Source organism: Malaya genurostris, chromosome 2, assembly GCF_030247185.1.
Source record: "Malaya genurostris strain Urasoe2022 chromosome 2, Malgen_1.1, whole genome shotgun sequence".
Classification (NCBI taxonomy): Eukaryota; Metazoa; Arthropoda; class Insecta; order Diptera; family Culicidae; genus Malaya; species Malaya genurostris.
The window spans coordinates 20,791,580-20,808,896 of NC_080571.1; the positions used below are offsets into that span (position 1 = coordinate 20,791,580).

Here is a 17,317-nt window from a genome sequence, read left to right on the forward strand (position 1 = left end):
ACTCGACACTAAGAAAACAGGAACATTTTCAGTGATTGAGAGCAGTGTGCTTACCACATGTTTTGTTGGCTTGTAAAAGAGACTCTTTTTAATTCGTAGAAGATTTTTGAATATTTCACAATTTGAATTTATCCTAGTTGAAACTGTATTGTTATTGATTACTATTACACTAGAACTACCAAGTATTTATAATTGACTTATTTGAGTAGTAAGCATAGATTCTCCTTCTAAAGAACGATCTAAAACGAGCAAACATCCAAGTATTCTCGGTATCTTTGCCAATACCAAATAGTAATTCACTGCATCAGAGAGCGCGATTGAATTTAATTATCAATTGATAAACTGTTGAAATAAGAAACTATTGGACTTTCACTAAACCAACATAATTGAACCAAATAAATACATTTTCCACCAACGTATATATTTTTGAATTGCGATTCTGGTGTTAGGTTATATGAATGTTGTATGTTTCAATTCTCTACATGAACGATAATACTTGGCTTGTAGTCATTTCATTCAGTAGCCTAGGTTTAATTTTCATTTTTGCTACAATCTGAAGTATTATCTTATTATGTAATATTACACAACAAAGCATTATTGCTTCAGTAACATCGATGCATTGAGTTAAACAGATTTAGACATTACTAGTCAGTTTTCTTAGAAAATGATCGATATCCAATTTATTGTATTCAATTCGTTATTTCAACACCAGACCCAATGTTGCCAAAATGTGTCATTATTTTATATGCAACTAGCTGAATTACCCGGCGTTGCTCGGAAATGTTTCGGGAAAATAAGGCCGTAAAAAATTCTTGAAATTATAAATGAAACAGTAATCATAATTTTAACAGTATTCTTGTCAAATTGGGTCAGTTTTATGTTATTAATAACTTTATAATCTTCTTTGATATAAAAGTAGTATCTGTATTAATTAAAGAACTACACTTTTTAAGAGAACTTACTACCGCTCTACTACGACCATCTTTTAGTTGTTACAAATATCTGTGCATGTCGAAAACATTCGATTTTCGCAAAATTCGAAAAAATGTTGCCCCCCTGTTACCTTTACTTTATCCTACACCCCCTGCTAAGAACACTTGATACGCTTCCTCCCCCATAAATAAACCCTTATGACAATCTCTAAAGAGCAAGAAGTACCTGTACCAAGTTTGGTGGCAATCCGTTCAGTAGTTTCGGAGTTATATCGTTTAATACATCACACCTCCCTTTTTAGAGGCCCATACTACATCCAATCCATTATAATCATATCCAAATTGGGCAAAAATTTTGTATGGTCTTCAAAAAGTATCAATTTTCGTCAAATTAGACATTAGACATCATACGAAACAGCAGCGCACAAGCAATACAGAAAATGATGAAAACTTTACGAATTCAATTGAAACTTTTTCAAATTTCGATTATTTCGGCTAAAGTTTGATAATTTTGAGCAGCTGTCATTTCACATTCTTTGCAATTTTGCTTAAAGCATTATTTTTCAATCCTGTAATCATCCCCGTGGAACGGAACAGTAACCGTTTATACATTCCAAAAACCAAAAATTTAGGCTCGGCAAAGCTAAATTTCAAATTTCTAAGAATACTTAGTTGTGATAAATGTAATAAGTATTGAATCAATTCGCACAGGAAGCAGTTCTGCTGCGAGACGTTCGCTTCAAACAAGAGCGATTGTGTCATCCTGCTGGTGGTCGTTTGCATATGAGCAAAATACAACGAAAAGTGGACAACGATGGAGAACATCATACAAAATCAGTCTTTCTAATGGCTCTAAATGTTATCTGAAGAACTATTAGGCTATAATATACAGTGGCGGCATCTATGGTGATTTTGATGAAATATTATGTCCCCTACCGATGCAATTTTATGTGTTTTTGTGTTATCTCTTGTACAGGAGCACGTTTGTTTCTTTTTCAGCACTGATGAGTAAATTTCTGTTTTTGTAAACGTCAAACACTGATCAATTTATATCTGATTTCCAAAAATGTGGTACTATTTGGTACCAAAACCCTATGTAAAATGAGTGCACTTCTATAACCATAAGCAACAGGTTTTATTCGGATTTATCGATGTTTTGCGATATCGGATCAAAAATTTCAAAATCAAAGATCAATGTTAAGCTTTAATTCGTCTGGAGTATTCTAAAATATATAATACAGTCAACACAAAAATTTTACAAGATAGGGTGATGAAAAAACAATTCAATTTTTTTTTTCATGAACCTGTTTTGTTTGTGTTTTCAAATTTGTTTCGTAAATGAAAATGCGATTCTTCATGTAAAAAAAGGTTTTGAAACCAGATAACGAATTGCATCATCCAAGAAGATTATCAAAAATATCAACGAACTCGAAGTAGTTAGATAAAATTATTTAGTTATTCGAAGTTAGTTGTTAGTTGCGGTTATTTCGACATTGATAACCTTAATGTCACTTCTGATTTGACAGAAACTTAGTTTGATCCTTCCGCTGAACGAAAATGGTTGTGTATACGCTTGAGGTACGTGTGAAATCAGCTTGAAGAAGCCAAAAAATCATGTCGGATGAGGCATATTTCCATCTCGGCGTGTATTTTAATAAGCAAAATTGTCGCATCTGGGGGACGGAAAACCCGCACGTTGTCATGAAGAAGCCGATGCATCCTCAGAGAGTGACGGTTTGGTGCGGATTTTGGTCTGGCGGCGTCATTGGGCCATTTTTCTTCGAAAATGATGCAGGAGCCGCCGCCACGGTCAATGGCGAGTGCTACCGCGCCATGATTAGCGATTGGTTCTTCCCGTTACTTGAAGAGGAAGGCTTGGACACCATTTGGTTCCAACAAGACGGCGCTCCGTGCCACACAGCCAACGCTACGATCGATCTTCTGCGCACAGTCTTCGAAAATCGAATTATCAGTCAAAATTCGGATGTCTTTTGGTCGCCTCGGAGCTGTGATTTAACGCCGTTAGACTATTATCTTTTGGGGGCTGTCAAAGATAAGTGTTATGTGGACAAGCCAGAGACAATTCAAGCCTTGAAGGACAACATTCGTACAGCTGAAATAAAGCTGCATACAATCGAAAATGTACTAAAAAACTGAACCGACCGTATGGCGTACTGCAAGGCCAGCCGAGGCAGCCATTTGAATGAAATTATATTCCACAATTAACCGGAAGGATTGTACTTAAATATGAAAAAATAAATTTTGAAATCGGATGAACCGTTTGTGTTTTATTGCATGTTTAAAAAAATGTAACATGGCGGACCTTGTAGTTCGTCATGGGTTGCAAGAGATTTTGGCTTGTTTCCCTAACTTAATACGACGTATGGAAGAGTTCTAGTGGGGAAATAAGCAATATTTGGGAGAAAATTCAATGTTTTTAAAAATTTATTTTTATTTCATTCAATGTTCTCATTTAGATCGACACACTTATTCCAGTAATTTTAAACTTTTTGATCCGACTGGAAAAGTATCTTTCTGACCTGACCCTAATTTTCTACTCCTCCGTGGCAACGAGGTCACCTCGTGCGAGTTGAATTTTTTTAATTGATGACCTATCCCTTGAGTTTTGGTAACAGATAATAGTCTAAGGTAGTAAAATCGGACAAATAAGATGGGCGAGAAAGTAATCGTTGATTTGAACTCTGGTCACGATGCATTTGTGTGCCGATGTATTATCCAGAAAAAAAAACATTTTTTTCGCTTCATATGTTTGCATCGATTTCGGCATTCTATTGCTCCAATAATGCGTAGAAATACTCGATGTTGTTGATGATTTTTCTTTTCCAGAGATAATCTAAGTATAATAATAACGGTTCCAGATAACCGTCGTCATGATATTGCCAACCTAAGCCATAGCTTTTTCAACCTAAGGCGCTTCAGAACTCACTTGCCGGTTTCAACTACATTTTCGAGCACCTATTCTATTCACTGACGAATCCAAGTTCCAGTTGGGGCCCGGAAGTATTTTCGATTTCGGATTACCTTGTACGCTTCCGAAGTGCACTCGCGTTCGTGTTTCTGATCCGGAGTAAGCGCCAAATATTAATATCTCCGGTAGAATCTTACTCAAAATAAATTACGAATACCAGAAAATTTGTTCACAATTGCTCTTTTTCGACTGAGAGATTCTGGAAACCAGTACATTTGTTCGTGAATGTAACTTTTGAGAGTACTCGAAGGAAGATCATCATAAGCAGGTCTGTCGCATTGTCATCAGCATGTACTATTTTTTGTATTCAATGTTGTTGAATTTACACTCACGATATGATGTGATAGTTGTTGGAAAAGTTTTCTACCTATAGTAGCTCAAGGATGTTGTTATACACTTACTTCGGTGCGTGGTTAAACTGTATTTACAGGACTTTCTCGAGGCCATGAACATGAACTTAGCGAGGCACCTTTCGCCGATGATAACGCAAATAGGTGAATAATTTGTTGCTTATTTGTTGCTAATTAGTTACAGTAATTTTGAATATGTTGCTCAATTTTTTTTTAATTTTTTGAGTATTTCGCTAAGTTCATATGAAGTCAGCAAAGCCCCCTTCCAAATATGCTTCAAAACAAATCATAGCCCAGTAAATAATTTGTTGCAGGCAACAAATTATTCACCTATTTGCGTTATCATCGGCGAGAGGTGCCTCGCTAAGTTCATGCTCATCTCGAGGCCTGATGAAAAGTCCTAGATTTGATCTTTTTTCATTCGTATCTAGAAGTAAAAGACTTTTCTCTAATCTCAAATGTTTATTCTATAACATTGACATCCCGTTTTTTTTCAACTTTTACGATTGAGCTTTGTCAGGCTTCAAACTCAACAAACACCTTTGAATGTAACAAAAAGTAATTATGGCAGTCCGGTGAATAGAGCTGCCGCGGGTCCTTCAACGACCACAACGCAGCGGACTCGCCTTATCATTACCACGATCTCCGGAGAAAGAAGCTAATCTAAAGTTTAACGAACAATTGAAACAGGCGACTAGCACAACTTTCAGGTAGATACAGGAAACATTTAAACAAAAAACAAAAAAACTAAAATAGGATATAATGATGTAGCACCGAAGGCAACTGCTAAACAAACTACACATAAACGCAAACAATGAAAAAAGTAAAGTGTGAACTGGGAAACTATGGAAGCGCTACTGAGAAACCAGTTTTATTTTTCTCTCTGCATTCGGCTTTCACCGGAGAAGTTTTTGCACAGGGTTACAGCTCGACAGACAACGAATATCTAAATGCTAGATAATGGATATCATCAACTTGCAACTGGTACAAAAAAAAATGTAGCAATTTTCTCATATAACAGAATTGTTTGTTTCTAATTAAGTACCCATAAAATCTGACGAGAATATGTCTTTCAGTTTGCCCTTTTTCCTCGTTTCTGGTGTCTGTTGTTGCTGTTGTAGTTTGTGTGCTTTAAGTGTGGCAGTAATTTGTTTGTTTTTTTTTTCAAAGAAATAGTGTTTTAGTAAGCGGTTCGAATCCCGATGAAAGAACAAAAAGTTGTGTAAGTGTGTGTGTGTGTTTGTGTATTGACAAATTACCGAACAATGATTCCATTCCGACCGATTTTCGGCGCATGCATGCATACATACGTACACAGTTATATTGTATAGTGAAGTTTGCCCGTATTCGTATTAAGTACATCGGTACATGTTCGAGTTTCAAACCGAAAAGGCGCGTTTAGTTTCATCGGTAAGATTCGATCGAGAAAAACACAATCCAGAAGGCACAAAGCAGCAGAAAAAGAGAAAAAAGAAACGAAAATAAAAGATTAATAAATCATTTGTTGATATAGTTTTGATTTGGGTTGACACACCGCGTGTGTCCGCGGCCGATTCCGGGTGCAAGGGAGTAGTTGGGGAAGGGAAATAATACACAAACATCACAGCGGGCAATGATGATTTCATCTAGTTTTATGCATTTTTATTATGTCGCGAATATAACATCCCGCATGAGAAAGTTCCATCGCAACATTGGTGCCAAACAGCCACCTGATTCTCATACGTCACATGCGTTTTCTTAGATGAGAGTGACATCCGACTGATTGTGACGAACACAGGGATTTGCCCGAGGTAATCGTATAAACGGTACACGTACGCGTACGCGATTTACGATTTGTTTATTTGATACATGCATTTAGGATGGTTTTAGTTCCGCAGGGAATGACAGAGGGCATCGACAGAAGCATTGTATGGAGAAATTTGAATATATAACATGTTAACGAACGAGATGATTGGAAAGGTTAACTGAAAGGGTAACACAATTTAAAATCAGAGTTTCATACACAGTTTCACCAAAAGGATATTTCTACCCTGGATTTAATCAATTATAACATAAATAGACGTTCTTCTTCAACCACTTGAAAGCAATTTCCCTAATTTGACATCGTTCGTTCTGACAATAAACTTCCGCCAAACGGTAGAAGAAAAAATAACAAGTTTAACTTTTTTTCTACTCTACACATCACAGCACAGAACAGGACCTGAAGGAAGCCTGCCGGCTGATGCATTTGCCTTCCTCGGCTACAATTAAGTTATATCGACGAGGCAAACATAGGAAAAGTACCGCACAACCGCACACGATCAGTTCGCCTTCCGGTTGTCACTTCATCTGTCCGTCCAAACTGCTCAAAGTTTGAATTAAATTTTAAATTATTTATGAGAAATACATTGTAACTTACTCCAAGTGTTCTACACGCGAGAATGATAACGAACGGGACGAGCAGCAGCAGTTCGCATTTTCGCAGTTCGGTTCCTCCCCCTTGGGAAGATGAAGGAGAACAAAAAAAACCCGGGTAAACTCGACTAACCGAGGTACACGAATTTTCCCACTCCACTCGCTACTTCCATTCTCAAATGGGCATGTGTGCGGAAAAGTGGCCGGCAAACAAAAAAAAACACCGAAAAGGTCAAACCGGTTGAAGTGGAAATTCGATTTACGCTTCGAAACGACGGCGGCAACCGGAGGACGACCACGATACAAGAAGTGTTGACAGTGCAAATATACTCTCTCGCTCCTTGTCGTCGGGTGATGCGAACCACACAGGTTCCAATCTAGGATGCACAGGGAAAAGGTCGAAGGAAAATTATTGCTCTCGTGCACACGTAGAAAGTGGCAGAAACTTTAACCCAAATGGTTCCTTCCTGGCAGTTGTTTCCTACTGCAGAAGCTGCTCGTCATCGCTTTGTCATTCTGCTGTCCCGATTCTCGGAATTGAAGTTTATAGTATCTGGAAGTTCATCGATAAATCAATGCAACTTGATGAAGAGAACTATTACAGCGTTGATTCCGAGCAGGGTACCTCAAAATAGATTAATTAAAGTGATAAATTTGAGTTTCAGATAGAAAAAAAAACTTTATCGGAGAATTATCTAATTAGGAAACTTTTGAATTTGACTCTCTACGGAACATTGATTATTCGTTTATTCGACATGGCTCAAGATTACGCTTATCCGAAGAAAAAAAAACGGTTTATGACAGTATCGAACAAAACAAGAAAGTGAACTGAATACAAAATGCATGAAACACTACTTTTTGATGAAAAAAAGTGCCGCCGATACCAAAAAATGGCTTGATGAGTGTTATCCAGACTCTGCACCGGGCGAAGCAACAATTCGTAAGTGGTTTGCAAAATTTCGTACTGGTCATATGAGCACCGAAGACGATGAACGCAGTGTACGTCCAAAAGAGGCTGTTACCGATGAAAATGTGAAAAAAATCCACAAAATGATTTTAAATGACCGTAAAGTGAAGTTGATCGAGATAGCTGACACCCTAAAGATATCAAAGGAACGTGTTGGACATATTATTCACGAATATTTGGATATGAGAAAGCCTTGTGCAAAATGGGTGCCGCGTGAGCTCACAATCGATCAAAAACAAGATTGAAAACCATGCTGAAATTGAACGAATTGGGCTTCGAATTGCTCCCTCATCCACCGTATTTTCCAGATTTGGCCCCCAGTGACTTTTTCCTGTTCTCAGACCTCAAGAGAATGCTCGCTGGTAAAAAATTCAGAAGCAATGAAGAGGTAATCGCTGAAACTGAGGCCTATTTTGAGGCAAAGGACAAATCGTACTACAAAAATGGTATCGAAAAGTTGGAAGATCGCTATAATCGCTGTATCGCCTCTGATGGCATTTATGTTGAATAATAAAAACGAATTTTGGCAAAAAATGTGTGTTTCTATTAAACGATACGAACTTTTCAGCCGAACTGTTACTGTTACTTCGACTGGTTAGCTTTAACCCGATTAGTGTTACAATAGTAGAAACACTAACTAACTAACGTGTGAATGACGAAAAAGGCGGATGGGCAATGTCAAAGACATAACTGGAAGATGTGAATACGACTAAAACTTACATGTCTTGTACTCACATTCTAATAAGCATAATCGTTCTTGCAAGTTGTTTGAATGTGTGAATCGTATAAGCTTTTACTTCTACGTTTCCAGAATTGAACCTGTGCACTTATACTCAAGTATGACTCAGGCCCTTATCCAGGATTTCGTTTCAGGACGGACCCTCAGATAAAAAATAATATTACTAAAGATTGCTTATGTACATAATTTACGGTGCGCCTTCTACCGGCATTTTTAACAGACACTTTAACCTTGTCCACTGGAACTATGATTATTAAGTATTTAAATAAAATGTGTGACTGTGCCCGAGAGAAGGTTGTGTATTACATTTCTTAACGTTTACTGTCATGCCATTTCAGTCGCACATGTCTAAGATCATCTAAATGTCCATTTCTAGAGCACAAAAATCCACAAGACTTGTGAAAGATTTTGAGAAGTGATCCGAGATATAGCTTCCTTACTTTGATTCGTAGTGAACGTAATAAATTTTCCAAATTTGTAGAGTTGATGGCCAAACTTACTTTGATGAAAATTCCAAAACGAAACTCACATCGATTTCCCATACATTACTTGAGGTTTGGTGATCAAGGTGGAGTAATTGGAACCCTAAACCGTTGATTTCAACCATGATAGCGATGCTCATGTGCTTCATGCAAGACCCTTTCACAGTGATTTCGTTCTCTAATCGATCCATTAACGAACGCTAATACTTGCATTCAAATAATCCTTCAAAAGCATATTACGACAATTCCAGAAAAAAACGGTATCATGATCTTTCCGACTCATTGAGCCTTCCTTCCAGGCACTCGTGCCGCTTCGAAGCACATCTTCGGTCCATTGTCGGGTAATCATTTTATTCTCTGGCGTGTAATAATGGATTCAGCCAAATATGTACTCGAAGTGCACTAGCGTTTGTCTATTTAGTCCAGCGGCAGAATCACTTTCTCATCTGCAGAATCTTGCCCAAATATAGTAATCTCGCGCACTTTCTCTTTCCCGTCATTCAGTACAATATAGTGGTACTGTTGTTTTACCGTACCGGTAAAACAACAGTACTATTAGTGAGAACATTCTACTAACAGCTCAAACAGAAATTTAGTTACAAAATAGTGTCTTTTTTATTGTTGTCGTTTATTTTGCCCCGGATTGAACCTCTATTTTATTTAGTTTTGACACCGAAATATTTTTTTTCTACACTTTGAGATATATTAATTTAAAATATTGATTAAAAGTTTTGTTTAAAAACGTAACTGATTATAGGAAACTTCGTATTTTTGACATACCATTAAATTCAAAGCGGTGACACATTTTTTTAAACCAATAGATTGTATTTGATACCAGCTATAATTTTATAACTATAATAAATAGCATCAAAGTTACGAGAAAAAAAAATCAAATCATTAAACATTTTCACGGAAATTTTTGAAGCCTAAAAAGTTTTCGGTACTCATTCTTAAAAATATCAATATTTTCAAAGCAATTTTGAAATATTACAAATTTTTGACACTTAGAGTGAAATTAAAGTGAACCTTAATGCATTTTTTGTAAGCCAATCGATTGGATTTTAGCACTAATTAAAATTTGTAGCAGTAAATAGTTTCATATTCTCGAGATCTTAAAAAATCGATGTTTTCTAAATTTGGGGTCTTAGGTTATCCGGTACTATGCGAGGAATGTCAGAATCAGAACTTTCATTTGCTATGTGTAATTGAATAGTACTTCGCCTATTTATTTTGTGACAGATTTATCTTTCTAATGATTGTAATATTTTCAAAATCGGATCTTTAACGGCTGAGATATGATCGGTCAAAGTGAACGTTCCAACTTTTTTTTAGTATAACTTAGGTTGGAACTTCTTATAATATCTTCAAATAGTCATATTTGTACTCATTGTACTTAAATGGGTTATATTCTACATTAATTTATCTTTCTAATGGTGATGAAATTTTTGAAATCGATCGAATAACAGCTGAGATATCGTCAGTCAAACTTTTTTTACTCTTTTGGTTTTCGGATTGTTAAATAATGCGTCATTACTCGTTTACTATCAATAAGACGGGACTAAAGAGAGCAAATAAGTTCCTCGACCGCAGAAATACGTACACGATGCTAATTACATTGATGCTGACCCAAGCAGTATTTCAATGGAAGAAAACATCAGATATATATTCGGGATTGATTCTAGGTTCTTAGAATAACCGAACTGTTGGAGTTCTTCCATGCCAAACAGGCTCGAATTTATTTTAAATTTATGTAAAATAATCTATCAGACCTGATAATAAGTTTAATTTTATGAAAAAAATATTTGCCCCTAAGCTATCTAGATCTGTGAACTAGAGAAATTTATTAACTAATTTAAAGAATCTCATCCCATGGTAACTTATGAAAAAAATACTCTTGTAATTGACATTTTTACTCAAAGCATCCGACCTCTGGAATCGGAAGTTGAGACTGAATAAAAATTAGGATATTTTTAGGGCATCTGACGACCTTTTAGTTGAATCTGAGATGGTAAAAATCGGTTGAGCCATCTTTGAAAGAAGTTATTGACATTATTTTCACCGTTTTGGTGCATATCACGCTGTCATTCTGGAACCGGAACTAATATCATTCATTTGAATCTAAGTTTGTGAAAATCGGTTCAGTCATCATCGAGGGAATTGAGAGACGTTAGATTCACATTTTTGGTACATATAACACAGTAATTCCGAAACCGGAAGACAGATTTGAATGAAAATCAGGAACATTGTATGGGACAAAAAGTCCGTTCATTCAAATCTATGTTTGTGAAAATTAAATGACAATATTTGTCTCACACACAAACATTTGCTCAGTTCGTCGAGCTGAATCGAATGGTATACAGCATTCGGCCCTCCGGGCCTCGGTTAGAAAGTCGGTTTGCACAATGATTGTATAGCCTTTCTACATGACAAAGGCAAAAAAATATCATGTATTCTAAACATAACATCATTTTGTACTTTTCTTTACGTTTCGTCTTAGACTCGTCAGTGCAGAGCAGTTCAAATTGAACTGCTTATTGCTAACTTAAACAGTTCAACTTGAACCGCTAAGCAGACGTAAAGTTAATGCTATTTACAAAACACTTATATATTTGGTACCGAAGTACCACGTCTTTCCTGACGTGCCGAACGAAAACGTTGTTTTCGGCTTATTCTGGCCGATGCAGGTATGGTCATTTAGGGGTTAGCCTATGTTTGTGCTTAGGGCACATAACCGTTTTTACTTTTCTTTACGTTTCGTCTTAGACTTCGTCTTACTCCGGTACCAAATATATAAGTGTTTTGTAAATAGCATTAACTTTACGTCTGCTTAGCTGTTCAAGTTGAACTGTTTAAGTTAGCTATAAGCAGTTCCATTTGAACTGCTCTGCACTGACGAGTCTGATGACCCTAAATGATCATTTTGTAGTCTTACCTAATTTTATTTCAATCTATCTGTTCAAGATGCAACAAAAATCGACTTATCACAATACAGTTCCGTGTGACATTACATTTCTGATTAATCAATTTCCTTCGGTAAATGTAAATAAATTCGTGCCGTCTTTCCGAATTTTGAAACTTTACTGACAAAAAATGGCTGCAAAAGCAATATTCAAAGTATTCATGGATATCCATTTGGAAAAATTCGACCGGTTTAGCTACAATTATCGAATCGATTTTCGAATCCATCCTAATTGGAGAAGTGATGGTCAGCCAGACCATTTCGACCGCAAAAAATTATAGTCGGAAGGAGCAATGTCTGGGATATACAGCGAGTGGGGCAGAACTTCTCATTTGAATGTTTGTAAGTATGTTTTTACCGGCTGTGCGACATGTGGGTGAGCATTATGATGTTTCAAAATTACTTTGTCCTTTTTACAGGGCGTATTGCGGCCGATTTTATTGCAATGCACTACCCAAACGCATTAATTGTTGTCGTTGCATAGAGCATTACCTTCATGCCATGAATGTTCTGAACGGTCGTCGATGATGATGCATCGACGTTTTTGGACCCTTTCTCTTGTGTCATGGGATTCCATGTCCCTTGGCTTCATTTCATACGGTATCCAATTGCCTACCTTTCGGATCATTCCCATTATTTCGAATCGTTGGCGAATGAACGACTGAGTAACTTTAAGTGATCAGTTCGTGCTCGCATCTCATCCGACACAGTCGACAATTGCTTACGGTCGAGACGATAGAAACAAAGACAATACAGTGTAGTGAACAATAGAGTGTACGAAATAGGCAAATACGATTTAACAAAGCCTGAAACTTGGCCTACAAGGCCAAATTCAATTTGTATTGATTTCAAGCGCTGCAAAGTTAGACCAGCAGCAACCGAAATTGAAATTTTACTTAAGGAACGAATGCATCTAAACGTTAATGATGTAAGTGAGATTCAATGCAACAAGGCGTCTAACTGTGTGTACATTATGTTCAAACGTGAAAAAGATGCAATTGCATTTGCTTCGGTTAATAACGGAGTGCACAGTGTTGATCATGACAATGTTAAATATAAAATCCCTGTGTATTTGGTGGACAATGCCATAGAAGTACGCGTGCATGACCTTCTCCCGCAGACCAACGATGGGTATGTTCGGGAAACTATGTCGCAGTACGGTAAAGTTCTTTTCATCGAAAGGGAATTTTTTCCCGGGTATCCGGAATGACGTGCGAGTGGTACGTATGCAACTACGTAAAGCAATTCCATCTTACATCGTTTGTGGTCAAGGTGGAATACATCCGTGAAAAACGCTGATTACGTATGAAAATCAATTGGTTACATGTCAGTTTTGTGAACAACCTGCACACTACGGCAAACCTTGCACTGAAACTGCGAAAAGGACATCTTCAAACAAAAACAAGGACAACCGCCCAACAACGGAAACTAGTGAGCGCAGTACTCCTGTCGTACCATCGAACCAACTAGCAACTGAAATTAATGCACAACAAGGCGCGTCTACAGCAACTAACAACCAACCCAAGAATGCGAATTACGAGGAAACCGAAGAAAATTGAAACGATAGCATCGATGCGGCAATGGAGGACGAGACGAGCCTCGAACAAAGTGCCCCTCAATCATCGCAGGATAAAAATGGAAGCTTCTCTCCCCCTAGAAAAGGGGTGACAACGAGATCCAACGGTAAAAAAATTATTTTATCTAATAAAAACATGGCTCATTCGACCACGTAAAGCTTGTACGCAAATTGGCCTGAATAAAAAAGTTTTATAAAAAAAACTTTAAGTGATAGTTTTAGTACTTCTTGCGTTTGTGACGGGTCTTGATCGAACAATTCCTCCAACTCTCCATCTTTGGTGACCCTTCGACTCGTTCAACATTCAATTCAACATACAGAGATAACCGAAGTTTATAACTCTATCTACACTATCTATCACGCACCTTACACATCAAACACAAACCCACCGTTCGGAATCCAAGCTAAGCCAGGTTCAAAATTCAAGGAAAAAGGTGAAAAATACTTCGTTAACTTTATAACACATGGGCTGCAAAGTCCCGGGCCTAACAAAAAGAACACGATTTTTTTGGTTCAAAATTAACTTTCTTCATCAACGTAATCTCCACCAAGAGCAACGAATTATTCCAGCGCCGCTCTAACATTTCACAATCACTTTTGTAGAACGATTTATCTTTTGCCTCAAAATAGTCTTCAAATTTAGCGATAATCTCTTCATTCGTGCAAAATTTCTTACCGGCGAGCATTTTTTTAGGTTTGCGAACAGCCAGCAGTCACTGGGAGCCAAATCTGGCGAATACGGTGAATGCGGGAGCAGTTCAATTCATGTAGTTTTGCCATTGTTTTGAATGGCATGTGACACGGTGCGGCACCCACTTTGAACAGAGCTTTCTCATAGTCAAATGTTTATACAATATAAAGAAAATGCGTTCTTTTGATATCTTTACGATGTCAGCTAACTCACGCAACTTCACTTTTCGATCATTCAGTGGCGTCTCGTCCTCATGTGCACCTCGGGCACTGCACCATCCGTTAAATTATAGGAATTAACTGCTCTATAAATAGATCCTCCATTAATTCGATGAAAGCATGTCGGATGGTACCGAATATAAAATAATGAGCGATTTTGTCCACAGTACAATATGCCAATGACAGCCAAACTATCTTCTCAGGTCGCATTGCCATAGCCAATACGTGGTGCTCTGAACTCGAGCACTTTGCCTTGTGCACCGAAATTGCGTGTATTTAGTCACATCTCATATGCATCCAACATAAAATGTCTAGAGCAGTATTGGTATGGTTTCTTTTCCGTGCACAAGAAGAGAAAGAATTACTCAGCTCAGTTGTTGTTCTCTCTGTCACGTTTGGCTCTATGAGAACTTGTATGCAAAACTTCGGTAGAGGTTTCAGTGGCTTATGCTTATGGCAGTTGAAAACAAATTGATGTCTCATTTGCACCGTCGAAGCGGTTTTATTGATGAATTTATTGAATGATTAGTTCGACGTCCCGAATGCCGAATTCTTCTATTGTTATTTTATTGTATTGAAAAATACAAACGAATATCCATTCCTCAATATTTCGTTTTCGAACTGTTACATCTGATATCATATCTCATAAGCAGTGCACAATCCGTAAATTTTACCACGAAACGCCACTGCGATCACTCAAAACGATTTTGTGGATTTTTTTATATTTTCTGATGTTACCGCTTCATTTGGCGTTCTCCATCATCGGTGTCTCTACGACCCCGTTTGAAGTCAGCAAATCAACGTCTTTTTTTGTTTCTGATGGAGCGCAGTGTCTCCATAAGACTTTTCAAGTCATTGCTTCGCTTGAACGGTATTTTTTCCCATCCAGAATCAGTGTAAAATTAAAACACGAAATTATGTTTCATCCATTGTTCTGAAACTAACAAAAGTAGCGTCACTCATAGCACAATAACTCACAAGCTAATGAATAGAATATCATGAAATTTTAACAGCTGACTTTTAAAGGTTGATATTAACTGAAAGACCCTTCTTAATCCACCTAGTGGTGTGATAATGCCTTTCTCTTCTTTCATAACAGTCTCATGAAAATATGTTTCATACATTTATTGAATAATTTTAGACGCCAATTGATTCAGATTGATTCGAGTAGTTCACAAAAGCATGCTTCAGTGTTTATGTCACACAGTCAGCATCATTTTTCCAAACTAGTGCTTGACATTTGCGTTGCCTATTTGTATGAGAACAGTGATGCTAATCTAAAAAAAGCCTTCTTAGTCCACTTAGTGAAGTTTTCATATATCTTTAAAAATCACCATAGGAGTACATGAAATTTTCGAAATCGAAAAAAAATTTTTGATGCCAAAAGGCTTAGAATTGCATGAAACGTCAAGATTTAGTGTCATCTCGAAAAAAATTTTTTTTGAAAAAATCGACTTTTTGGGACTTTTCGATTTTGGAAATTTCATGTACTCCCCCCTATGGTGCTTTTTCAAGATCGAAAATTGCCAAACCTTTACCACCGGGCAGCACCCCTTAAGCATGTCCGATTTAGGTCAAATTTTGCATGAAGGCTTTTTTCGAGGTGCTTAAACTTTTCAGCACTTGAACTTTACGAAAATAGAGTTGATCCCAAAATTTTGGCACCCTTATATATATAAGAGCGGTAAAAATCAACGCTTTTTGTCGGTTACGTCACTTATACAATCATATCTCCGGAACCAAAACTCACAGCCATTTGATCTTAGAACTTGATCAATGGTCCGACAGTAGCTTTCAAACGAGCCCAAGTTTGTTAAAATCGGTTAAGCCATCTCTGAGAAAATTGAGCGCGTTCAAATAGCACGATTTTTGTCGGTTACGTCACTTATACAATCATATCTCCGGAACCAAAAGTCACAGCCATTTGATCTTCGAACTTGATCAATGGCCCGACAGTAGCTTTCGAACGAGCCCAAGTTTGTTAAAATCGGTTGAGCCATCTCTGAGAAAATTGAGCGCGTTCAAATATCTTCGAAAATTGCACACACACACACACACACACACACACACACACACACACACACACACACACACACACACACACACACACACACACACACACACACACACACGCACACACACACACACATACATACACAGACATTTTCCGATCTCGTCGAGCTGAGTCGAATGGTATATAACACTATGGGTCTCCGAGGCTCCGTTCGAAAGTCGGTTTTTCCAGCAATTCTAATACCTTTCTATAGAGAAAGGCAAAACGAGTGACATTATTTTCACATTTCTGGTATATATCACCCTGTAATTACTGAGCCGGAAGTCGGATCCGCATGATATTTCGGAACTTTGTATGGGACCATAAGACCTTTTATTTGAATCTAAGTTTGTAAAATCGGTTTAACCATCCCAGAGTAATGTGAGTGACATTATTATCACATTTTTGATGTATTACTTTCACATTTTTATGCATATCACTCTGTATTTCCGGAATCAGGGATCTAAATGATATTCAGGAACTTCGTATAGGACCGTGAGACCTTTCATTTAAATCTGAGTTTGAGAAAATCGATTCTGCCATCTCCGAGAAAAGTGAGTGACATTATTTTCACATTTTTGGTACATATCACCCTGTAGCTCCGGAACCGGAAGTTGGATCCAAATGAAATTCAGGAACTTTGTGTGGGAATATGAGACCTTTCATTTGAATCTAAGTTTGTGAAAATCGGTTACGCCATCTCCGATAAAAGTGAGTGACAATATTTGTCACACACACATACACACACAGACATTTGCTCAGTTCGTTGAGCTGAGTCGAATGGTATATGACATTCGACCCTCCGGGCCTCGGTTCAAAAGTCGGTTTTTGCAGTGATTGTATAACCTTTCTATATGAGAAAGGCAAAAAAGTGACTGCAATAAAACTAACGCCATCTATGTGTTAGGTTTGGAACTTTTCAGCCCATGTCGTTATGAGGTTTGCAAGTACTCAAAAACATTGAGCA

General features: G+C 37.4%; 1 protein-coding gene across 9 annotated transcripts in view; it reads right to left on the minus strand.

Moving 5' to 3' along the window:
• LOC131428539 (serine/threonine-protein phosphatase PP1-beta catalytic subunit) overlaps positions 1-17,317 on the minus strand; it is a 173,371-nt gene that overhangs the window by 82,183 nt on the left and 73,871 nt on the right. For 7 of the 9 annotated variants that reach the window (XM_058592547.1, XM_058592545.1, XM_058592552.1 and 4 more), the window contains one exon: positions 5,317-5,400. The exons of the other annotated variants lie outside the window; for them this stretch is intronic. In XM_058592547.1, the coding sequence (XP_058448530.1) occupies positions 5,317-5,400 (84 nt within the window). The remainder of the gene's footprint in view (positions 1-5,316; positions 5,401-17,317) is intronic. 9 annotated transcript variants of the gene reach the window in all.